Genomic DNA, 26,458 nt, shown 5'->3' on the forward strand with positions numbered 1-26,458 from the left:
AGGAGGTGGCGCTGGGCGCTTCATTTCGGTTGGTTTGCAACCGGCTAGTAAACAGAAGAATCAGATGTTAGAGACGTGCGTCGTGAATTTGATTTCACAGACTGATAGCTTTCAGAATTTCATATAAAATGTTGATCTTTCTGAGTTAACGGACGTATTGGTCGTCGAAATCTCTGATTCTCTAAATCAGGTCAGGGATAAGAGAGAAATCCGCCGTTTTTGCACTTCCACTGGACACGTGGTTAAACTCCAGCATGGCCAAATCCAGCTCTCTTCAGAAAACGGCATTAAGGTTTGCTGTATTTGTCTTTATCTGGTTACTCAGCTTAAAGTAGTATATGTGTATTTTTTTCCTTACTTGTTAAAATGAACAATTGGCCAGTCTGAACTATTAGTGTGCGAGCGTTCAAGGCCCGTCTTTCAGTGACTGTCCTCACCATGAGCAACATCTCTTTCCTCAAGCTTTCTTGTTTTGTGTTCCTCCACAGTAAAGCTGTGAAAGTGACTTCCGCTATGGCTGATGAAGAAGAGGAGCTTCCCATTGATGAGCAAGCCATCAGTGCCAGTGAAGATGAGGTACTCATGCTGTCATGATTAGTGTACTTCAGATATGAAGTTTTGCTACCACTAACTGTGCCACAAACTTTTTTGTATTGAAAAAAAACTAATTCAATACAATATCCTAGTAGTTTTCAGTACCTGATGTTGTTTTTCTATGTAAGACTGGGGTTTAAAAACTTTACTTGAAGCCTAGAATGGGGTTAAAGGGGCAAAGACATGTTTTTTTATTTATTATTTTGATATGCTCCTTGAGGTTCACTTATAATGGAAGTTTGTTTCCGCCACAGAATAAAATATTTTAGAAGGTAATTGCTACTTTTTATCTCTCAATTGTGATTTTACATCTCGCTATTCTAACTTTTTTTTCCTCAGAATTGCGAGATTATAGAGAATTTTGACTTCATATCTCACAATTCTGACTTTGTCATGCAATTCTGAGATAAAAAGTCAGAATTGCAAGATGTAAACTCGCAATTGTGAGAGAGTCAGAATTGTGAGAGAAGATTTCACAATTACCTTTTTTATTTTTTGTTCTGTGGTGGAAAAAAGCTTTCATACTTGTACAGTTTTTGCACCCCAAAAAAATATGTGGAAAAATCAGTTTCAATCGTTATTCTGAGTTCTGACTCCGTCTGAAAGGATCTGTTTTAAAAGGGATAGTTCACTCAAAAATGAAAGTTCTGTCATTAATTCCTCACCCTCATGTCGTTCCAAACCTGTCATATCTTCGTTCATCTTTGGAACACAAATGAAGATGTTTTTGATGAAATCCGAGCTGTGTTTGACCCCACATAAACTGCAACGTTAATACCACTTTCAAGGTCCAGAAAGGTAAAAACATCATTAAAATAGTCCATGTGATTACAGTGGTTCAACCTTAATGTTATGAAGCGACGAGAATACTTTTTTTGTGCGCAAAAAAACCCAAACAAAAAACTTCTGTGTCAGTCTCCTACGCTGTTCACGTAGTAAACAGTGCAGCGCTTCCGGGTTCTTCGTCAGAACACCGGCTCATTATTGGCCACTGATTGGCCGGCTCCTTCATCAGCATCACATGCATGTGTGAACAGCGTTGGCCAATTGTGAGATTTCGTCAAAAATATCTTAATTTGTGTTCCGAAGATGAACGAAGGTCTGATGGGGTTGGAACGACATGAGGGTAAGAAATGAATGACTGAAATTTTGGGTGAACTATCCTTTTAAAGTCCTCATGAAATCAAAATCTTATTTATTTTGTTAGCACACATTACAGGTCTTAGGGTGAACAATTAATCCGTGCAAGTTAATACACAGAAAAAAATAGTTTGTCACGGTAATCTTTTATCAAAATCTGAAAAGTTACTTCCAGTCTGGAATGGCGTTCCTTCTCAGATGATGTCAGTTTGACGGCTTGGGTTTGAATATCCTTAACCACTCCGCTCCAACCGTTAGTCTGCTATGAGCGAGAGATGGAGAGGAGGAGCGCTGAAGTAAAACCCTGCCCTCTATTCAATATTCCGTTTCACTCATAAATACGACACAGTACTGAAGAAAACTCAGTTGCTACTTCCGGTTCACTTGGACTTTAAGGGCTTCTCCTTCAAGGCTTGTCAGTAAATGGCCTGTCATGATTGGCTAATGTTGTTGTATCACTATTTTACGCGAGTAAGTGTTTTGAAAACATCTATATAAAACAGGCTATTACAGGCAAAGCCTGATGAAATTGTTCACTTGCGGTTTGTGATGCATCTAAAAAAACTTTTAAACCCTTGAACTACAACAATAGACATTAACACCACTATGCAATATTCAATGGGGTCCAAAAATCTTTTTCTTTTTTTTTGGTTGTAATTTTCCTTTAATTCAAGTTTTGTAGTTCAAATGACATCTTATTGAAGAAAAACTGACATGAATTTTACTACAAGTTGTCTCTTTTGGAACTGTCATGTATTTTGCAAGCAGTTTCATTAAACCGTTACAGATACAAGACTGTTGAACTTCACTGTACCTGTGCCAAATTAAGCCAAAATGTTGTTGTTGTTGTTGTTTTTAATACAGGAGGGCAGTGATGATGAGAGGAAACACAACAAGCTACTGGAAGCCATCAGTTCTATGGGTGGAAGAAAGAGGTTTGACACATTTGAGATTTATGTTTTTAATACTGGTCCATGTGAAATGAAAATGCTTGAAATGATAAAAAAGAGAAAAAAAATAATTTCTGGACAGATTGTTTGCAACGTAGAATAAGTAAACTAATTCTAATGATTGTGCCCGAAGCTCCATCTAATCAAGTCATTAAGGATTATTTGAAAACTGCAGGGTTGGTAAACTAAGCTCTGTAGGACACTGCCCCCCCCCCCCCCCAGGAACTGAGTTTTGCACCCTTAGAATAAATTTCCCAGCAGTCAGAAGGTTTTAACTGCCTTGTGCACTTACTATGTTGTTGTACATTGTTCTTATTAACAGTTTGATTCTTGTCTATCGCAGGAAAAAGCAGAATGAGCGCTCTGAAGCCAGTGTGCAGGTCTCCGAGTTCTTTGTCAATGCAGAGGGTAAACGCAGAATGCATCGTAATTTATTCACATCTTAATCGAGATGGAACATCAGTCTTAGGTTTTATTTATTCTATTTAAAGGTACTGGAGATAAAGTCAACCTTTCTGACCTCTTGGGAACTGCGGAGAAGACCCCAGGAACCTCCAACAAGACCAAGAAACAGCTGAGAAACCTACAAAACAGTAAAGAGACTTTGGAGCTGCCTCTCAACAAACAGGAAACGGAGAAGGTCATGAAATGCTGCTTTTTCAGTTCAGTCACTCGAGAAGCTTGTCACTTGGCAAAAAACACTTTCTTTTTAAATCAAAATAGCTTTCATTGTTTTTTTTACATACTTTTTTAACATTATTAGCGTCAATCATGTACACAATATATTCATCAAATTCATTATTATTAACAAATTCAATATTCATTATTGGTAACGATTTTGGGAAACGCACCCCAGAATTGGATCAGTGACATTTCATTTAAATAATCACTGGGACCAAGTCATTTACTCTTGTTGTCCGAGTTGTCTAGTGTTTTATTGTAATGACACCCTTGAAGTCAGGCCACTTCCAGTTTGAGTTCTTACTAAAAACAGTTCTTACACATTTTACTAGTTTTACCTGTTGTATTTTACTGAATGTCCTTGAATGACTATAGCCATAGAAGCTGGCATGCTTGTTTGCTGAAAGTTTTCTCTCTACTATGTCCACAGATTCAGAGAGGCATAGCGTATGAGAAGACCGCCACTGACGTGTCCTGCTGGAAGAACATCATACAGCAGAACCGGAAGGCTGAACAAATGGTGTTTCCTCTGCACCAGGAGCCCTTAGGACCTAAACGGATGGAGCAGGTCGTTGCTGGGTGGAAGGTGTGAATTTTTTGCTTTAATTTGTCATGGTTCAGTTTGTCATTGTTTTTGTTTGCTAAATACATGCATTGCTAGGGATGAAACGGTATGGAAATTTCACATCACGATTACAGTGACCCAAATTATCACGGTTATCAATATTGTCACGGTTTTGTTCAAATGAGATGAAAGTGTTCAAAAAGAACAGATGCACACACTTAAAACATTTCAACAAGTTTTATATTTGAATACCAACAAATAAATCAAGCAGCTATATAAATCTCTAATATTATCTCTGTAAATTTATTCTCAAACAATATTCTCATCAGTGTTCTATCAGCTATGACGCATTTAAATCTAGCATATTTTGTGTAAGAGCCCAAACAGTATCCTAGTGAAATAATGCATATCCATATTTTCACATGATTTGACCGTTTATTTTATTAAATATCAAAAATTAAAAAGGTGTGCATCATACCTGACACCTAGATGAACACTTTACAGTCAGTTTTATGACTGTAAGTCATTCAAATGCTGTTGAAGTTGAGACGTGTATATCAATGTTGTATGTAACTTTAGAGACGGTCCCTAAATTCGCCAACTTTATGCCAGTCATATCAGATGCGCTGTGGTTCTGCTGTGTTTGTTTGAAACTATTTTCGGTGCTGAAATAGAACAAAAACAGTCAACCACTGTATGATGAATGAATCTCCTGCGTACATCCCACGTTTATCTCTGCTTTGAGTGAGTGAGAGCTGCTCTGAACAAAACTGGCTAATCTGAACGCCTCTGATTATTAGACATTGCATTCATTAACTCAATAGAAACACGTGTGATTGGTTATAATGCGCAACGCGATTATAACAGATGGCTTTTGAGAAGACTATAATAAGTTCAACCGCCAAAGTGGCTATTATTTCCCAGACGTAGTTTTGGTATTGTGGTCAAAGTCCAATTGCCTTGTGTTTGCAGATATTAAGTGTTCCCCCCTATTACAGCGACTTTCTTTTGGCATGTTCTGCAGACAGGGTGACCATCTTTAATTAAGTTTCCCTCAGGACTTTTGTAAAAGCCAAAGTAAATATGACCACACCTATCAGATTTGGTCCTTTTAGAAGTCTGAAAAATCGATCGGCTCTTCTCATTCAAAAAACGTCACGCGCTGCGCCTGCACCAGACTGACGCTGACTAGACAGGATTTACCACGAGTTTTCAAAATCGTGATATCACAAGCGGGTTTTAATGATAGTTACATTTTAAACGATATTACTAACCGTCAGTAAATTTTATCATGGTTTATCGTGAAACTGGTAATTAACCTAGCTATTAAAGGATTAGTTCATCATAAACATACTCCCCACGGCTGCGGGGGTTAATAAAGGCCTTCTGAAGCGACTCGATGGGTTTTTGTAAGTAAAATGTCCATATTTAAAACTTTATTTAGTGACTTCCGGCAGACCACCTTTCGTTTTCAATTTATGAAAAAAACGTAATTGGCACAACTAGGGTTGGGTACCGAAATCCGGTTCCAATAAGGCACCGGTACTTATATAACCGGTATGTACCGGACCGAATCAGAACGCAGATTTCGGTTCATCATTTCGGTGCCAAAATTCAAACGTGCTTTCGCGCTTTGGCTGGCACCGAGCCAGAGACAGACGCTCAGCGCTGGTCACATCACAACTCATGACAACTATTCAGTGTTTTCAACCACATCATGTTTATTTCAGGTTTCAGACATTTAAATGCTCATAAGTAGGCTAACGTTACTAGCAAAAAACACACACTGATGTCTATGAAAGCGGCAATGATAATCCTTTCAGACGGTTATAATTTGACTCAGGTTACATGTTTTATTCACATTAGATACATGCACATTTTATAGTAACTATCGTTTACTCTATTCTTCTTCCAGTTCACTGGTCACTTACTTTCATGTATTTCGTAAGCCGAGAATGCACTCAAATGTTGTAAATCCAACAGATCCGATTCTGAGGCGCAAACTAACATGGCGTCGCCCATTGCGCTTTATAGATCAACTAACACACATTCACTCACACATTTGAACATCAGATAGTTCGTGACACAGTTAAGAAGTTTGTGAATATTTTGAATAAAAAGAAAAAACAAAATAAACCCGATACAGCTGCGCTGTCAGCGCTATTGCGGCTGCTGTGTGTCATGTGAGAAACGACGCGTCGTCATGGAAACATTAAGGCGGATGCGTTCTAAAATATTTAGCCAGAGAATATGATCATATTTCAAAATAAAGCTGAAGCTCGAAGCTGGTTAGTAGCATACCAAGAATACAGACTAGGCCTACTGCTGTTATTACTGTAACTGTTATTTAGAGTTATATTAGGCTTGTTGTAGTTGGGTTAGGTGGCTTAGGTTTTACTGTGAATTTGTAAATAAGTCAATTATAATTTGTAAATAAGTAAATTGTTTTGTATTTATTTATATTCATACATTTAAGTATACATTAAACTTTTAATAAATGGTTCAATTTAAATAAAAAATAAATAAATAAAAAGCCATTTAATGTCATCCACCTCGTTTTGTGGCCTTTTAAAAAAAAAAGTATCGGTTCAGGCACCGTTTAGGCACCGGAACCGTTTTAAAAGTATCGGTTTGGCACCGGAATCGAAAAAAACCCAAACGATACCCAACCCTAGGCACAACATATGACGTTGGATGTAGCGTAAGCGTTTTGAACTGCGAGAGGCGTTACACTTACTTCGTAAGTTGAATACGGAAGGCGGTCCCCCAGAAGCTAGATATTTTACTTCATAAAGTTTTAAATATGGATATTTTCCTTACACAAACCCTTCGATTCGCTTCAGAAGGCCTTTATTAACCCTCCGGAGCTGTGTGGATTACTTTTATAATGGATGGATGCACTTTTTTGAGCTTCAAACTCATGAGCCCCGTTCACTGCCATTATAAAGCTTGGAAGAGCCAGGAAATATTTTAATATAACTCCAATTGTGTTCATCTGAAAGTATAAAGTCATATGCACATAGGATGGCTTGAGGGTGAGTAAATCATGGAGGAATTTTCATTTTAAAATGAACTAATCCTTTAAAGCCCCCGATATACGATATAACGATTAAAAAGGTCGAAATGCGTGAGCAGCGAAATACTGTTTGCGAACATCTGATGCCGCCCACACTGCTGAGAGCAATGTTTGCAATGCTATTTCAATATTAGACTAGTATTATAGTCTAGTATTGATATGTGCAAACATTTATTACATGGGGGAAAAAAAATAAGTCTTAAATATGACTATATAATTGGTTTAGGATAAGTAACAGTTTATTCGCATTAATAACTTGGATTTCAAAAAGTCTAATTGCCAACACTCAGGTTACATCAAATGTACTCAAGTTTTCTTGTCTTTGTTTTGTCTTATTAATTGTTACATTTATTTGTGTTGTTCCCTTTTACTATACTGTAATTCAGTGATACAGAGAGTTTCTATTATCTTCAATTCAATTCACACATTTATTTGTATAGCTTTACAGAAAATTCATGTTTCTACATGACAATTTAGCGTGATCGGTCATCATTGTGAATGTTTCTTTGCACACTGACCAGATGTAACTGAAACATTTTGGTATAAGCAGTTGCTTTTGTTTTAGTAACTGTGTTTTTCTGTGACAGATTCAAACTCCTCTCGAACAGGAGATTTTCAGACTCTTGCACAACAACAGCCAGCCAGTCGTGGACCCTATTTTGACTCCTGTCGAGGAGGCATCGCTTAAAGCCATGAGCTTGGAGGAGGTATGATGTTGACATCACATGAGTTACTCTTGCAGCTACTGCTACTCAACCAGTGCTCAGTGTGCATAAACACAATGGCATGGATCTGCATGTGTGCTTTTTACCAGACAGTCCAAACTGAATGTGTACAAGTGGGAAAATAGAGAAATGGAGAAAACACAAGCACAATAATCCACAGCTTCCACACAGAGATTAAGGGTGTGTTCATGCTTGGCATGTTTGGTTCGATTAAAACGAGCCCTGGTGCGATTGCTCTGTTAGTGTGCTTCATTTGAAGAAGTGTGAACACTGCTATCCGAACCCTGGTGTGGACCGAGACCGGTCTCTGTCCGCTTCCAAGTGATATCTGGTGCCGTTCGAATGATATATGAACACAACACAGACCAAAGACATGTAAACCAACCAAAAACAGGAATATGAGACCCTAAAAAGGACAGAAGGCTCAAGCATACCTGTTTTTTTCATCACAGTTCGGTACAGGCATCAAAACCATCGTCTCCTTGCAGCAGATCTTGGTTTGTGTGTGTGACGGAGGGATTCCTGCCACTGTTTTGAATCCTTTACACATTTTATAAGCTCTTTACAAGTTCCCAGCTGGTCAAAATACCATCATATGTAGCTATGCACATACAAGCACATTTAGCTGCACACAGCATTGTTTTGGATGTTCGGTAAGTTCAATCATGAAATATATATGTAATAAAAGCCGACCGATCAGGTTGAGAACACATCCCTATGCCTTTAGGTTTGGTATCTTTAGGTTCTGTGTTAAAATGCCAATGTGAACGTGTTTTTTTTTGGTCCGGAACAAACGAACCAAGCACTACAAGTGTGAACACACCCTAAGAATAAGCCGCATACGCACTGATCACACTGAATCAAATCTAAGAATGTCCATTTAATATATACTATGCTTTTTTTTTAATGGAGATGAACATAAGGAGCAAGCTTTGGTAAGGAGGGCTGCATGATATATTAAGGGTGCTTTCACACTTGGTTCGATTGCTCCCCCTGCCCCCGCTGGACTGTGTTCATATTATATTATTTGGGTCCGAAACGGGGTGCGTTTGCATCACCAAAGCAGCAGCTGTTTACCCCGTTGCATAGTAATGACGGCGAGCGTGAAGGCGGCAAAATGCATAGCGTTTAGGGCTGCCACTAACGACTATTTTTAAATCGATTAATCTATCGACTACTTTATCGATGAATCTATCGACTAATTTATCGCAATAATTTTCAAAAATTTTACTTAAAAACATTTAATTTAACTTGCAACGTTGGCCTTCAGTAGTGTACTATAAAAAAAGTATAAATGTAGACAAGCCCTTGACAAAATGTAAAACTAAAAGAGTAAAAAGGTACTCATTTGTAAACCAACATAACAAAAAAGAGAAAATCAGCAAATACTTTTTATATAGAATAGTGTTGTCACAATACCAACATTATGACTTCGATACGATACCAGAATAAAATACCTCAATACTGATACTGAATCGATACCATGGCAACAGTAAAAATAATTGAATAATGTGACAGAACTTACTATTCATTGTTTTATCATTGTTTTAGGGTTAAAAACTCACTTGGCTACACAGAATATTAGGTCCGGCCCTTTAAGAGCTGCACGGACCAAATTCATTGTAACACCCCATTTCTCATTCAACTCTGTATGCGTTCACTAAAGACACATCCGACTGCGTTTACCCGAATACTCGCCAGGACGTGCATTTTTACATATTTTTTACCATTCAAACCCAATTATCCGCGAAACTGCTGTGGCGATCGGTCTGGCTGCGTGCGACAGCGTCGTAATTAACAGCGTCGACGCAGTCGATTGTATTGACCAATCGCGACAGGCCTAATAGCGTTGCTCACCTCACTTTTATTATTTTGTTTTTGAACTTTTGGTTTTGTTTCCAAAGCTTCAGTACGTAATGGCACTTGCGTCTATCTGCCACGAATGTACTGCAGATGCTCTAAAGAAGGCTGAAGACGAGCAGAAATGAGATCTACAGCTCTCTGCTTGCAGTACGTCAGTCACGCTCACCAGGAAAATTTGTGAAACACATTTTTATCGAATCATACGTCATTAATAGCGGTTCACTTCCATGATTCAGTACGATTGCGTTCACATCAGCAGCGAACCGTACCGGAGTTCACATGAACCGAACCCCAGACCACCCTTTTTAAGAGGACTTGGGTACGGTTCACAGGTGCACCTGAGTTTGGAAGACAGCGTTCACATCATCCAAACAAACCGAACTCCGACGTCAATCGAACCCGGGTGTGCACCAAAACTGCTAGTGTGAAAGCACCCTAAGATTATTGAAATATTGGCAGTGTTCATATCGCATTAGCAAGGGTTTGCGATAATTTTAATACTTCAGAAAGATGTTAATGGGGATGCAGATGGCTCTAAACATAAATAAGTGTAGTTTCTTGCACATGAAATGTCTAGAAATATGGTTCCAAATGAATGCTTATGTTCGGTGACGATTTCACTTTCTGACTATTTGTATTGCAGGCGAAGGTTCGTCGTGCTGAGCTTCAAAAAGCAAGAGCGCTCCAGTCATACTATGAGGCAAAAGCCAATAGAGAAAAGAAAATCAAGAGTAAAAAGTGAGTTCTACAACTGAACATTTCTGACAACTTTTTGATTGCCTTTTTTTTTGTTTAACTACAACATATCTTTCTCAGGTATCGCAAGTTTAAGAAGAAAGCCAGAGTTAAGGAGTTTCTGAAGCAGTTTGAAGAAATGGCTAAGACCGATCCTCAAAGTGCCTTGGATGAGCTAAAAAAGATGGAAATGTCCAGGATGGAGGTGTGTGGTGAAGCATGGAAAGAGATTATGAATAAGTGAGATTTGTTTGGGCTAAAATACATTTTCCTTGCATGTTTTCACTACAGGAGAGGATGTCGCTCAAACATCAGAACAGGGGCAAGTGGGCCAAATCAAAGGCTATCATGGCAAAATATGATGATTCGGTGAGGTTTTTATTTTTTTTATTCAAGAGTGACAATGTTACTCATGATTTACATCCCTTGCTGTCAATTTCATTACTATAACTTCCATGCTCATCATCAGGCACGTAAAGCAATGCAGGAGCAGTTGCAGATGAATAAGGATCTTACACAGAAGATTGTGGTGCTTTCTGATGATGAACATGAAAGTAAAGACGAAGAATTGGATACAGTTCCTGATTTTGTGAACGATCCTGAGCCGATTATTGATCCGGTCAATCCCTGGATGAAAGGCCAACTTACACGTGAAGAGCCTGAGGTCAGCTGCGTCACGCCTGAGGTCAGCTGCGTCACGCCTGAGGTCAGCTGCGTCACACCTGAGGATGCTGAAACAGCAGCAGAGGAAAACGAGGAAGAGGAGCTTATTAGAGAATTTGAGAGGAAGAGGAAACGGAGGCAAGCTGAGGAAGAGGGCTCGACTCCTATGGAAGAAAAGGGTATGAGACAAGTCTTAAAGACAATGGTTTACACAATTACAATTCTGTCATTTGTTTACTCGCCATCATGGTATTGCATAATTTACTTTCTTCCTTGGAACCCACAAGGAGAGGATTTCTATCCGCTTAACAATCTCTTTATCTGAGAATACCATCTCAACATCTTTTTATGAGCACTGCTGATTCATGTCAAACATTTAAGCTAAGCTTTTAAAAAGTCCCGAACACCAATATTTGAATGATTCTTAGATTAATCACTCTGGCCATCTAAGATTTTTGTATGTAGATGAAGGTTAGGATCATGTTTTTTTTCGGTAGTATTCCAGCATGCTGTGAGTGTATATTAGCACGTTTGCTTTTGTCGCATGATAGGACGTTTATGCTGCCTTCACGTGCTATTGGAAATTTCCTAATTCCCACCTTAGAAGTCGTGATTACGAGCTTGTTGCATTCAAGTGCTTTGTTGTCAGTGTGAACAGGAATCAATTGTGGACACCAGGTTATTCTTGCCTATTTATTGGGAAAATCTTATTAAAACCATCATCATTTGTAGTCTCCCATGCACCGACAACCATATAAACATTCCAGATCGTCCGCTTTCTGCTGATTCTGTAATTTCAGTCAAATGCAGGTTATTTTCGCTGTGTACCAAACATACAATACGCTTCATATGATTACTCGTACATGTAAATATGTACTACTTTAATGTAAGACAAGACGACCCAGCTGTTTTGGAAAAAAAACAATAAAACCACACCTGCCACAGCAGTCTAGTTCTCCCTGCCACCATGTTTAAAGCTTATGACACGCCCATCTCGGGAATTGGGGTATCAAAATTATTTCCGAACTTCCCAGTGGTAAACACGACATCAGAGGGCGTTCATGTGCAATTTTTACCTGGGAAACTCGTATTTACGATAATTCCGATAGCACGTGAAGGCAGCATTAGACCCAGAAACGGTGACGCATGACGTCAGACTTGACATGGATAAGGTCCAAACATCAAAAATAGACTCTCAGTCTGTTTTTTTTTTTTTTTTTTAAAGGAACACTCCACTTTTTTGGAAAATAGGCTCATTTTACAAGTCCCCTAGAGTTAAATAGTTGAGTTTTACCGTTTTTGAATCCATTCAGCCGATCTTTGTATCTGGCGGTAGCACTTTTAGCATAGCTTAGCATACATCATTGATTCTGATCAGTCCATTAGCATCTCATTCAAAAAATTACCAAAGAAACTTTCAATATTTTTCCTATTTAAAACTTGACTCTTCTACAGTTACATCGTGTGCTAAGACCAACTGAAAATGAAAAGTTGTGATTTTCTACACCTATATGGCTAGGAACTACTTTCTCATTCCTGCGTAATAGTCGCGGATCTTTGCGGCCATACCATGGCTGCAGCGGCGCAATGATTTGTTGGTATTCTGTGAAACATGGTGGTAGTATACACCTTCGACTTACTATCACAGCCTTTTACAACACACAGAACCATGGCTAATCACACAGGTAAATCCACAACACAATTTGTCGGCTGCAAGCCTGAAACTTTCTCTGCAACTACACGAACTTAGTGCCGGTCACATTGAAAGTTACCTAGCTGGGGGCTACTTTCAGGCGCTGTAATATCATTGCGCCGCTGCAGCCATGGTACGGCCGCGAAGATCCGCGACTATTACGCAGGAATGAGAAAGTAGTTCCTAGCCATATAGGTGTAGAAAATCACAACTTTTCATTTTCAGTTGGTCTTAGCACACGATGTAACTGTAGAAGAGTCAAGTTTTAAATAGGAAAAATATTGAAAGTGTCTTTGGTCATTTTTTTAATGAGATGCTAATGGACTGTTCAGAATCAATGATGTATGCTAAGCTATGCTAAAAGTGCTACCGCCAGATACAAAGATCGGCTGAATGGATTCAAAAATGGTAAAACTCAACTATTTAACTCTAGGGGAGTTGTAAAATGAGCTTATTTTCAAAAAAAAGTGGAGTGTTCCTTTAATGAAGCTATTGAACGTCTTCAGAAGATTTGTATAGTGCACAAGTAATTTGGACTGCTTGACAGCTGTTAGTCACAGTCTACTTTGTTGAATGGAAAAGAGCAGATTAAATACTCTGCACAGTGTTAAAGGGGTGGTAAAACACATGGTTTTGAAGGCTTGATTGTGTTTGTGGGGTGCACTGTAACATGTGTTCATGCTTCGTTTAAAAAAAAAATAATAATTATTTTTCATATATTTGACCTTTATTCTACACTGCTCTGTCCCTCCTTGTAAAACGGTCTGATGCTTTCCGGGTTGTATGAAGCCAGTCCCTCAAAAATACGCAGTGGGCTCTGATTGGTTAGCTGGCCCAGTGTGTTGTGATTCGCTAACCGCAGTGCACGTTTGTCGGAAACGTCACGCCCCTTACCTTTACCGGTAGACTGTGCTTTGGTCAGTATTAGAAACGATGGCGTCAATAAAACCATACCAATCTGAGCCCGAATCAGACCCAGAACATTTGAGTGAAGATGATCGAGCAGAACCTGTTCAGTCCTCAAGAGTAAAGACTGCGGATCTATAGTGATCGCTACTGAATGGCACTGTTACTTTTGTATTTTTAGAACGATTATAGCCAAATATCTGTCGCAAGAACTATTAACCCAGGGGCGTCGCACCCGTGGGGGATGTGGGTGTTTTAACACCCACACTTTTCCCGGTGAGAGGGTTCAACACCCACACTTTTTCCGCAGTTTTGCACAAACGCTTTCGGAATGCCACAATTCTCATTGTAATATTAAACCGTTCGGTACGGCATTCACGGGTCAATTCGCGCGTGTGAATTGCGTATTGTTTTTGTTTTTTTGCTGTGTGCATAGACTACGTGCTGATATGAGCAAATATCCAATCACTATACACAGTGCTAGACATGCTTGCAATGCTGGTGTCAGAGAGTTATACTCACAGAACACTAGGCCTATAGTTATTCACAATCACGAAAGTTCATTATTTGCATGCGTTTTAAAGCCTTGCCGGTTATTCGCGTGCATATGCACCATTTTAACGTGCAGAGCGCGCGCACTAAACTTGATTACTGGACTAAGTAGTCTTACTGCGCTAATACTATCAAATACACACAAGGTTAACATAAACACAGTCGATAATGTGTAAAGTGAAAGTAAATTCGCGTGTGTCTGTATATTATATGCACGTCTTACATTGACAGCAGCGCCTTTAGAGAACGCGCTGTCCTTAAAGGGACAGTTCACCTCTAAAATTATGTCATTATTTACTCACTCTAATGTTGTTCCAAACCTGTATTCATTTCTTCTGTTGAACACAGACAGTTGAATACCAGACAGTTGATGGTAGCCATTGACTTCATATCATTTCCTACTATGGGGATGTTAATGTTAATGTTGCCTCTGGCTTGGCGTGCTCAGTTGGGGACACTACATTTTTCAACTAAACATTGAAATAAATCTAATTAATAAACTCAATTAACCATTTAAACTAAATTACTGATCGAATTATTGATCTAATGCCCAAACTGTCACTGTATGATAATTGAAATGAACTGATGACATCAGCGTTTTTTCCAGAATGGCTATACAGCTGAATAAAATTATGCTGCATTATTTTCCTGTTTAACACTGTAAAGCTGCTTTGAAACAATCTACATTGTTAAAAGCGCTATATAAATAAAGTTGACTTGACTTAATAAAACTACAAAAGACATAGAAAATCGCTCTGTTCTTGACTGAAAAACATTAATACAGTAGCTTTAATAAGAATCAATGTATATTTTATAGTGAAGTCTATGTAGTGTTTTATTTTTACATTTATTCATTCAATTTCATACTTAAATGCTGCTGTACAGCTTTGAGCTGCCAGTGTAAATCTTTATGTAGGCTATATTTATTATATATTATACTATTCACTAGGAATGTGTACACGTTTTTTTAAAGTAAAGTTTTAAGTTTAAGTAAGGTTTTCAAGTCTTTGAATTAAAATAAAAAATTAGCATTTTTTTTCTCCTTAACCTCTTTCTGTCCCCGTCACCTAAGAATAGAATAGCAAAAAACTGATGTGACTAGCCATCAGAACCCAACCGAACACCGTGGTTAAAAAAAAACGAGGTATGTATAATATATATATATATATATATTATATTTTGTATGTTATACCTTTTGTACCCTTCTGTCATTGTATTCATCGTTTTTATTGTTAACAAACAAACCACATCCATCCCCCACACTTTTGAACAGCTTGCTACGCCTCTGTATTAACCCAAAACACTAAACACTGGCTTTACTTGTAAGTTAGCCAAATCAAACACAGAACCATGTTTAGCATGCCTGTAGATAAACAATACATAAAAGCTCTAATCAAAGAATCATTTACACTAATGCCAGGTTCACTGTTGAGATTTTAACGTTAGGTGTTTGTAACGATAGGTGTTCGTCGGATAACGTTAAGTATGAATGAGCATTTAACAGACTGGTTTGCAGAACAGCGTTGTCATCTGTTTACTTCCTTGCTACAACCTATTACAGGAAAACACATCGATGAAAAATAAATCAGCCCGTAAACAGCTTCTGTTTGTAAATCCAGCTTTCAGGACAAGCCGTTGTGCATATCCTGTATTGAACTCGCAAACATTGTGAAAGTTTTCCTCCGTGAAATGTGCTGGGGGAGGGAGCCCCGCGCACGTCGTGCATTCACACACTGGCCGCGTTTGTCTCACGCAGCTGACGTTGTGCAAATCCGGCATTGAACTTGTGAAGATGGTGGAAGTTTTCCTCCGTGAGATGTGCTGCGGGAGCCCCGCACGCGCCTGTTCCCTTCTGTCTCATACACACGTGCATATAACATGGTGTATGTTAAACGCTCTGCAATGCATCCCTGTCCCTATGAGGGCTGAACAAAGCAAGTACCCCAGACCTGCAATCCGGATGAATATAACAGCGTTTCCTCGGCATCGCGGCAACAACACTCCAGCCTAACTATACCACAACAGCGCCGCGATACAAAATGGCGCCCCCGACCCCCTATTTAATATTCTCGGAGGAGGGGTTTATGTAAATATTGAGCCTGTTGATGTCAGCAACCCTGGAGGAATGTCTGTAGTCGCCTACTGGCCGTTTGCTGTAGTCCTTAGAAATGGATTTCTTTAAAAGCAAATATCTCCCTTTGCTTTAAACTTTGAACGTTGTAACTTTGCAGATGTTGTTTATGCTCAAGCAGCAACATTACACGCTAGCTAAAGTTAGAAAAGTGAAATCATGGTTTACCACCCCTTTAACGCCAAATGTTCAGCATGAAAATTCTGTTATTTTTATATATGACCAATAAGTAAAAATGGCAGATGGTCTGAATGAAAATGCTAATTCACTCTCTGAAAAGTAGAAATAAAAGCAGTTACTCTGAGATCCAAAATGCTATGCAACTTTCCTTTTCTAAAATCTGTGATCGTCACACAGAAGAAAGGAAGTCAAACAGTATTCAAAGAGAGAGTTCTCATGTCGTTCCAAACCCGTGAGACTTTTGTTCATCTTCAGAAAACAAAGATTGTAAAGCGAATCCATATGAATTGAGCGATTTAGTCCAAATTTTCTTAAGAGACTTGATCACTTTATATGATTAAATTTAGCGAACATAAACCGAAGCTGAACCGAACCTGCTTGATGCTCGAGAATTAACTTCATTGGTTCTTGCGGAAGTTCAAACGTGATGCGTAACACAAGAATGAATCTCATTGGTTCTTGCACGTCAAGCGAACATGCTTGAGCTTCCATTACCCACAACTGATGTGTGAATTGATGGATGTTTATATGTGGATAAAAGCCTAAGTTAAATCTGTTCATCATATAAAGCGATCGAGTCTCTTCAGAAAATTTGGACTAAACCGCTCGATTCATATGGATTAGTTTTATGATCTCTTTATGAACTTTTTTAAGTGTCAAAGTGGTAGTTGTGTAGCTGTCAATGGAGGGACAGAAAGCTCTCAGATTTCATCAAAAAGATCTTTTCAAGATTTCAAGAAATTGTAAAATTAATCCATATGAATTGAGCAGTTTAATTCAAGTCTTCTGAAGAGAGAATTGCTTTGCGTGATGAACAGATTTAATTTAGGCTTTTATTCGCATATAAACATTGATCAATACACTCATATAAAGCACATCATCAAATATGGTCAACGGAATCTAAACCATTCTTACTTGAAACTGCATTGGTTCTCGCACATCAAGGGAGTACATTTGAGCTTCTGTTTGCTGTATTTGATGTGATATTAAATCTGTTCATCATGTAAAGTGGTCATTAGGGTTGGGCGATGTCTCCTAAATTGGCAGTTGACGATGTTTACAGTAAAACATCGTGATGGACGATGATATCGTTTTTTTTTTTATTAATACAAATATATAATTTACTATATCTGTATTTTACTATCTCTTTACATAAATACTATTTTCTACTTAAAAACTATATAATTTCGTTATTTAACTAACCCAAATAATGACTCATCCGTGCTAGGTTGCACGTGAGGGAAAAAAGTAGCTTCCTTCCACTTAAGAAGAGTTGTGCTCTTTTTATTTTAATATATAGGCTATATATGGATTCATGCCGAATGAGAGAGGTATAGGCTGAGCCCAATTTAAGATTTGTCAGCTTTTTTATGCTGTTTTGCGATTTCCGTGAATTTTAACAATAGGCCTAACGTTAGTCCATTTTATCCCACATGGACATCTCGTTTCTTTTCTCAAATCTTCACTCGCGTCGCACCCATTTTCGCAGGGAATTATAATTATAATTAAAATCGTTTTTTTTATAATTAAGTCTATTATACCCATTCAAGTCCTTTACTGTGGGAAAGTAGAAAAACACTGTAGGACGAATAGGCTACCTTTTTATTTAACACAGTTTGTGCTTGTTATTAGACTTGGTAAGGCGCAAGTTTATTTGAATAGCGCATTTCACACACCGGCCATTTTACTTTCGTTTTCTCTGGCAATGAATAATCAAACATAGTTTAAATGTCTTGACCCTGTGGAAGATAACATTTGCTCTTCAGAACCTTTACAACAAGTGTTGCTTTGCAACACACATGAAGATGAAGATATTTGAGAAGCTGTCTATCCAGCTCGTGTTTCATCTCGCGAAGAGCGGTATATGACGCATCCTTGAGGGGAAATTACATTTTTTTAAACTAATATTTAATTTTCTTATATTCTTTAGGTTGCCATTATTTACTGATAATTGTTTAAATGTTTTACAGGCTGTGGTGTGTTGTTTCACTGACGGAAGTGCTGAAATAAACACGCATGCTTATGAAATGGATGTTTGAGCCTTGTTTATTATTTCAAAATGTAGGCTATATCTGGCATAGACTACAGTATTTAAAATAGAATATATGCATTAGTTATATTCTCAATTTAATTTACAGAGCAATCCCTGCTAAGTTTTTAGTTTAACTATAGAAGAGGATTTGGTGTGCGTTGCACTCACAACAAGACTCGCAATGGGGGGCGTGGCATCACGATGGTGGCGCTCCATCGTGATGTCAGTCTACCATCCATCGGCACAACCCTAGTGGTCATGTCTCTTTAGACTTGAATTAAACCACTCTGTCTCTTTATGAATGTTTTGAAGCTTGAAGATTTCTCCCAGTTCTTTAAAAATATATTCATTCATGTTTTGAAGATGAATGAAATGCTTATGGGTTTGGAATGACACGAGTGATTTAAATTATGACAATTCTCATTGGGGTGAATTAACGCTAATCCATTACTTGTTCATTGAAAAATGCCTTGTTCCTTTAACTTAGCAGGCTTACTTTTGTTATATTTCAGGTGATTTACTGGACTTTACCTGCTTGAATTTGAATGACTAATTAAGGTGTTTCGACTGGCAGTGTGTGTAGTGATTCTCATCCAAACTATTTGTCTTGTATTCTTTTAGCAGAGCACACAAGCGAGGTGGTTGGCGAAGATGTGGTGGACATTTCCGACAATGAGGAGAATGATGATAAAGAAGAAGAAGAGGAGGAGGAGGAGAATGATGATAAAGAAGAGGAGGAGGAGGATGTTTCTGAGTTTAACACCCTTTTCAAGCTTATGAGGAGCGAGAAGACACAGGAAGGGCAAGAAGATGGAGAGGGACTCTTGGATGAAGGACCGATTCGTGTCAGGAATATTGAAGATCTGGAGGTTTTGGGGGAGGTTCTCGAGCCCCAACCCAATGTGGCTCCATCTCTGCCTCAAACAGCTGTTGTAGAGGCAACTTCAGCGCCAACTAATAAAAAGAACAGGGAAATCAAACTCAACGAAGTACTCACCAAAGAAGCCAAAGTCATCAACGTTCCCTTTTTGCCAACAGTGGTTGAAGAAGTGAGTTGAATGGCTTAATTTGGGGGGGGGTATGTAACCAGTAGATCTTATTGAGGGTAGTAGACAAATCTGAAAACAAGATTGCTAGAACATGGGTTGTGAAAAACAGACATAATATTGTGTTCATCAACCCTAACTACGGTCTGTCTCTGGCTCCGTTAACTTTGACATTTCGTTTTTGAGTTGTTACCATATTTTTCCTGTGTTTAAAAATGGTTTCACTGTCTTGATAGGAGCATGATGAACAGATTTCTATCATCAAGGAGGCTTTTGCCGGGGATGATGTCATTTCTGATTTCATAAAAGACAAAAGGAAACAGGAAGCAGCAGGGAGGCCCAAAGTGGTGGACCTGACCCTGCCAGGCTGGGGGGAGTGGGGAGGCGTTGGTCTCAAACCCTCTCGCTGGAAACGCAGAAGGTAAGAATAATAAATCATTTTTATAATAAAATTTCAAAACATTTCCCGTCTTTCTTGTTTAGAATTGTCGTGATATCATATTTTCAGTACACGATTATATATTTTTCTGATTTCGAGCTATATCTTGAGCATAACAGCATGACGTCCAGGGGTGCGTTTCCAAAAACCATCGTTCCGACAAACATTTGCAAAGTTGTGTGGTTTGAACAACACATTTCGAACTGTGGTTAAAAGCATAGTTTCTTGTTTGTATGACATGTGGACTTAATCCTTATCTTCAGAAAAATAAGCAAGCCGATCAGTACAATCTATATCTTTTATGTCAAATACATACAGATGTAATTTATGTCTTTTAGTTTGTCAAGAGATTTAAAGCACCTAGGCCTTCAGTGGTATCCTACCTGAATGAATTCACCTCTTAATAAAATCATAATGACGCCACGGCTATAGAAACCATTAATATTATACAGAAATATATCTAATGATGCGAGAATGAATTATTAACTCAGGAAACCCATTTGACACAATTCAACAAGTCTCCTTTCACTGCAGCCACAGGTGCGCCACATGCATCATATCTAACAGAAGCATCGATCAGCTCCGGGTAGTCCATGCATTTTTGTAGTGGGCTACCTTTGAGTTCTCCCAAATTGTGCGTTTTTTGTGCAAATTCTACAGGAAAGAAAACGCAACAGCATAAATGGTTCTTGAAAAATCTTACTAACAGTATGACAAATTTATTTCAGGTGAGGTTCAAAGATAATACAAAGTTTTTCATTCAAATTGATTTAAACCCACAAAACTCGTGATTTTAATAGTATGAAAATATATTAATAACAATAATAAAAATGTATCGCATTCATCATGGGAAAAAACGGGCCATGGATTAGCCAGCCCAGGGTTGACTGTAGGCTATAAAAAATGTAAATAAACTGCATTATAGCTTACTCACCAAAATATGTTATGATTATTTGTACACAAAACATGCCAATGTGTGCAGCTGACCCGTCCTCTCAAATAAATCAAGGAAAACGTGCTGTCAATATTCTATCAAAACGCTTCTCAGCAGTGCGGATGACATCGGGGTGTTAAGCGAGCTCTCAGATTCAATGCGTTCCCCGAGTATTGGTTTTTAATTCGGCCTATTTTGCAAACAAAATGACTCCTGTTGATTTCCTTAGTAGCTTCTTTATAGCTGAAGCCAAAATGAGTCCACACTTCAGCTCTGTATACTGCGGGAGCGGAATAATTCTATCGTCTTGTGAGCTGGGTTTGCTAATACAAACACTAGTGATGCACGGCACGCACCTTCACCTTGCGCTTCTCCGCCTCTGCGTCATTTTACGTTCTGAGATAACACTGCCATCTAGCATTTGGGATTTATACAGTCTGTGGTTTAAACCGAACACAAAGCCACAAATCTTGGATGTAAATATATAAATATCGATACAGAGTTTTTGAGAATCGATACAGTATCGCCAAACATAAAATCGCGATATTCACACGTATCTATTTTCTTACACCCCTACAAATCGGTTTATACTCAGAATACCTCTGAAATGAGAGCCAGTGTGCTTACCCCATTTAGCAAGAGTGCGTAATAATCCACTGCATTTTCAGGTTATTTATATTGACAATGTGTAATAAATAACCTATAAAATCATTTAGTGTAGACTGGAGTGAGGTGAAACCAGAACAAAACAAGTTGTTGTTAGCTAGCTGCTAATTTTATACAATTGTATATGGACGAAAATTAGATTTGGTAAATACCTTTTTACAATGCTACTTTTTAATATTGATGTGATTTTTCTTTATATATATATATATAATTGTGTAAAAAATTAGGAACAAAAGAAACAAACATCAAAGTAAGAGATCATGCATGATATGAGATATCAAAATAAGATAAGCAAAAATCACAAACTGTTTCTTTGCATTTATTGTTGTCAGTATTGGGCTCGCAGATTGTGCGGGTAGGGTACTTTTTACTGTGTGTGTGGATGACCATGTCTGTCAGCACCGAAGACAATTTTGGACCCAGGAAAAACCCTGACCCCAGACTGGGAATTGAAACTGGGAAGTGAAACTAGTGCAGGATGTGCACTGTCAATCTGTCATATGGCTAACATTATTATGAGAACAATATTGAAATGGAGTTTTGTGAGTTCTCTGTGCTTTAGTTGGCAGTGTTTTAGCGTGTTATGTTGAGCACTTGTACACATTTTGATGCACCTTTCGATCACGCAACTTTCAAAATCACTTGTGCATTTGCATCATTTTGCATAGATAAAATGTAATTTATAATATTACATGTATGTTGTGTATATGTCTGATGAATCTCAGGAAGCATTAATTAACCCTCTGTCAAAGCAGTTTTGTTTATTCATTTTTTCGCTCTCACGGTTCAAATGGCAATAATTTATTACAAAATCTATTAGTCTCATTTGAAATCCACACGCAATATTCTGCTTAAAGCACTATGAAGAACATCAAACATCCTAACCGCTTAGAAAACCATGGAATTGTAAACGTAAACTAGACACGACTGGCTTTTTTAAAGGCATGTGCTCTTCCTGTTTCATTGGGAAATGTCAACACTGAGCTCTCATCAAGCTTATCCAAAGGGACTTTATGTAGAGACTACTATAAGCCTTTTGTTGGTTGATTACAATGGAAAACACTGTGACTCTCAAATGTTCTAATTATCTGAGCATTTAACGACTCTCAAGCCGTTTCATCTTAAACTCAAGCTATTGGTTGAGACAAGGGGAGTGTTTGAAAACAGTCACTCTTTCTGTCTGGTGATACAAGTGGTCCAAAAATGACACGCTTAACCTTTAACCGTATAGTCAACATGAAATCCAAATTGACCCCTTTTCATGTTCCTGGTCTTCCATACATCAGTGCACATTTTTCCTGAGGAAACATTTTTTTTGTTTGATGTAATTGTTCAACTGCTTTGAGTTTGTTTGGGAAATTTAATGGCCCTTACCATAACTGCAAGTTTCAACCATAGACTGTAAAAAAAAAAAAAAAGATTGACGACACACATTCATTCTCTTCCATTGTAGTAAAGTGAAACCACTAATGTTCAGATATGGCGCTGACATCTCGAGTCTGCACTGTATTGATCGCGAAGTGGAACCACGGTATCAAGGCCCCGCCCACACTCCCGCATAATCGGTTTGTGCAGTTTAATTCAGAACAATGCATGTCGGTGGGAAATAAACAGTTATGGAAATGTACAAGTTGAAGTTGAAGCTCCAATCTCCTCCCAAAAATCCCCCAAAAAGTCAGTTAATGCCTTGTGACTGCTCAGAGAAGCTGTCAATCATGATGCCACACCCCTGTTTTTATAGCATCAAATAACTAACTAAAACCAAACTTATTTAAAAAACGAACACTTGACCTAACATCAGTGTGATGAAAACTACCTAAAATGACAGAACCCATCTTTGAAAAAAAATAAAATATATATATATATTTGAAGTGTAATTTGATTCAGTTTGTATCACGTCCCATTACATTACACGGAGAGGGCGGGGTTTGTAGACCATACTGGGACCAGACACCTGGGGGAGATCGAGGCACTTTGGCTTCACTTTTCAGGACTTGTGCAGCACACTTGGTTTCAACACACTACTAGCGCAACTCAACCAGGCCATACCCCTTATTTTACATCTTCCTTGGACAGGAATTAATTAAACGAGGAATATTGTTACTTGTTCATTCCCGGATGAAAACTCAAGACTACAATGGAGGCGTTTCAGGGAGTTCAGAAACAGTGACCCTGATGTAGAGAATAAATCCCTTTGGAATGTATGAGATGAGTTTCATTTAGAATTGCATCACTTAACAGAAGCCAAATGGTTTTAAGTTTGAATGGTTTCAAGTTGACATTAATCGTACCTACATGTCCTCAGGTCAAAGCTTCATCGTGGTCCTAATGGTTCATTTGTCTCTGTAGATTTAGGGTGAGAATGGCCCCACCGCCTCCAAGGCAAGACCAGAAACTGCCTGATGTCATCATATCTGAGAAGAGAAATGCATCACTCGCTCCCCATCAGGTAAACAATCACCTTCTTTAAAACTGATGAGAATTTGATTCTCGTGGGAATGCATAGATATTTTTTCAAGTCAATTTAAACTTGAGTGTGGCCAATTCAAATATCATCCCTTACATTGAAAGGGAGCTCAATCCTGCATTTCTCTCATTATTATTATTATTGTTGTTTTTCTTAGGTTAGTCAGCTACCGTTCCCCTTTCAAAACACGGCGCAGTTTGAATCTTGCATCCGTACTCCGATTGGGCAGACGTGGAACACACAGAGCGTTGTGAAGAAGATGACGACACCTAAAGTGGTCACTACAATGGGTGCCATCATTGAGCCTATGGTCAAAGAGGACTTCATAAAGAATAAGACCACAACGCCAGCGGCTAAAGGACCAACACTCATGTTCGGAGACGGCAAGGGAAGAAGGAGCACAAAACGGCCATCGGAAAAAAATCAAGGACGATCACAGAAGAGGAAAAAGTAACAGACTTGGACATTTGTGACTTCAGTCGATGGATAAATAGATTTTATTTGTGAGAAATGATTCAAGAAGACATCTCTAATAAATCACCAAACAAACTTATTGTAATTCTTTTAATTTCCATCTAAATCGGTTTGTATGTAACTGATGAATAATAGATGAGTGCACACCCACATCAGAGAAGGTTTCTGTTCAACCTCCCTCACATATTCGTTTAAAAAGATCCAGTGTTGTTGCAAACTTTAATTATGTTTTTGATGGTCTCCCCTGCACGAATGTCTTTCGTTTAGATGCTTGTTCCAACACGATTTAATAGTAGAGATGCACGATTCATTGTTAAAAGATCGTGATCTCGATTCAAACACTCATGTGATCTTATTCGTAAATGATAACGATCCTCCTGTGTCCAATAAACCTTTGACAACATCATACCGGAACATTCAAATCTGTGTTGACCAGAGAGAGCGGTTATCGTGTATAATTCTTTTCAACCATGCAGAATTCTTTGTTACAAATATAGAAGTTTACAGTTGGGATATATTCACTGATGTCTACAGCAGTGATCAAAATGGAGCAAATCACCTTTTGAAAGTAACTTCAAATAACTGCTATATCCATTACATCGTTACGCCAGTAGGTGGCGACATGTGACTGTTAAAAATGCATTTGTCTTTGAATCATTCATTCACGAGATTCTTTCTGAAATGCTGATTCATTCCGTAATAAAACAAGTGAAGTTTGAGTGAGGCATTGAATCATTGAACAATTTTTTTTTTGAAGAATTCATTCAAATTGATGAAACATTTTTAAAAACTGTAACTGTTAAGATTTTGTCAGAACCTTTGGTAAATGATATTGTTATTTTGTTTAATCGTCTGTTCGGAATGGTGGGAGAATCAAGCTCTCTATTTGAAACACAAAAATTGTGATTCTCAATTTATCCAGATTTGTGCAGCTCTATTAAATAGTGTTAATATTTTGTAAAAATGTGTTTCTGTGGCAGTTTCCACTTTAAAAATGATTGAATATCTTCTGGTTATTAGCTTTTGGTAACTCAATATATGAATCATTTACTTGATCTGCTGCCTTGTCTTGAGAATCCTGGCCCTAAAGAAAGGATACATTTCTATATAAAACAATTTGATGATGATGAGAAAAGAGTTAATTTTCCTGCAGTTTGGTTGCAAACTGCTTTTAATATACCATTCTGAGATTTTCAAGTAAATCTAAAGACTTAACTTGTGGGTTGAGTTTGATTGCTTTCAGTTAAACTGAATTTCAACAATGTGGAGAACTTAAAGGATTAGTTCACTTTTAAATAAACGTTTGCTGATCATTTACTCACCCCCATGTCATCCAAGAAGTCCATGTCTTTCTTTCTTCAGTCGAAAAGAAATGAAGGTTTTTGATGTAAACATTCCAGGATTTTTCTCCATATAATGGACTTCAATGGGCCCCAAACGGTTCAAGGTCCAAATGACAGTTTCAGTGCAGCTTTAAACAATACCAGACGATGAATAGATAACAGAGAGAGCAACCATTGACTACCATAGTATTTGATTCCCTACTATGGTAGTCAATGGTTGCTCTATCTGCTTGGTTACAAACATTCTTCAAAATATCTTCTTTTGTGTTCAGCTGAACAAAGAAACTCATACAGGTTTGGAACAACTTGAGGGTGAGTAAATGATGACAGAATTTTCATTTTTGGGTGAACTATCCCTTTAACATTTGGGAACGCAACATGCGTCAAACATCTTCCCAAATTCATAATGAGAATAATTTATCTGTTGTTGTTAACAAAAAGAAGCACTAAGGTCTTCCTGTGTGTTTCTGCCAAAATAGAAGCTGTTTAATGTTTGAAAGAAATCAACATTTCTTGTTTTTCAAAGAAGTCTCTTATGCTCACCAATGCTGCATTTATTTGATCAAAAATACAGAAAAAAAATTAATATTGTCAAATATTACT

At 38.1% G+C, this 26,458-nt stretch overlaps 1 protein-coding gene across 2 annotated transcripts; it reads left to right on the forward strand.

The window, feature by feature from the left end:
- Positions 1–17: 17 nt before the first annotated feature.
- On the forward strand, positions 18–25,847 carry LOC307124867 (U3 small nucleolar RNA-associated protein 14 homolog A). 2 transcript variants are annotated; one of them, XM_079814336.1, is made up of 15 exons: positions 18–292; positions 489–576; positions 2,599–2,669; positions 3,028–3,092; positions 3,176–3,324; positions 3,796–3,951; positions 7,594–7,713; positions 10,238–10,332; positions 10,411–10,534; positions 10,621–10,698; positions 10,799–11,171; positions 19,108–19,535; positions 19,769–19,953; positions 23,921–24,020; positions 24,196–25,847. In XM_079814336.1, the coding sequence occupies exons 1-15, from the start codon at positions 255–257 to the stop codon at positions 24,490–24,492; spliced, it is 2,367 nt and encodes a 788-aa protein (XP_079670462.1). In that variant the 5' UTR covers positions 18–254; the 3' UTR covers positions 24,493–25,847. The 2 variants fall into 2 exon arrangements, with proteins under 2 accessions (XP_079670462.1, XP_079670463.1); XM_079814337.1 differs by having other exon boundaries at positions 19,111–19,535.
- The last annotated feature ends 611 nt before the right edge of the window (positions 25,848–26,458 follow it).

Source organism: Gobio gobio (genome assembly GCF_949357685.1).
Source record: "Gobio gobio genome assembly, chromosome: 4".
Taxonomy (NCBI): Eukaryota; Metazoa; Chordata; class Actinopteri; order Cypriniformes; family Gobionidae; genus Gobio; species Gobio gobio.

Bases quoted from the DNA above. Each gene is read 5' to 3' on its own strand.
- LOC307124867 (XM_079814336.1), top strand. From the start codon at position 255: ATGGCCAAATCCAGCTCTCTTCAGAAAACGGCATTAAG. The intron at 10,535-10,620 runs GTGTGTGGTGAA...TTTTCACTACAG, and splicing joins TGGAAATGTCCAGGATGGAG to GAGAGGATGTCGCTCAAACA. The intron at 19,536-19,768 runs GTGAGTTGAATG...CTGTCTTGATAG, and splicing joins TGCCAACAGTGGTTGAAGAA to GAGCATGATGAACAGATTTC.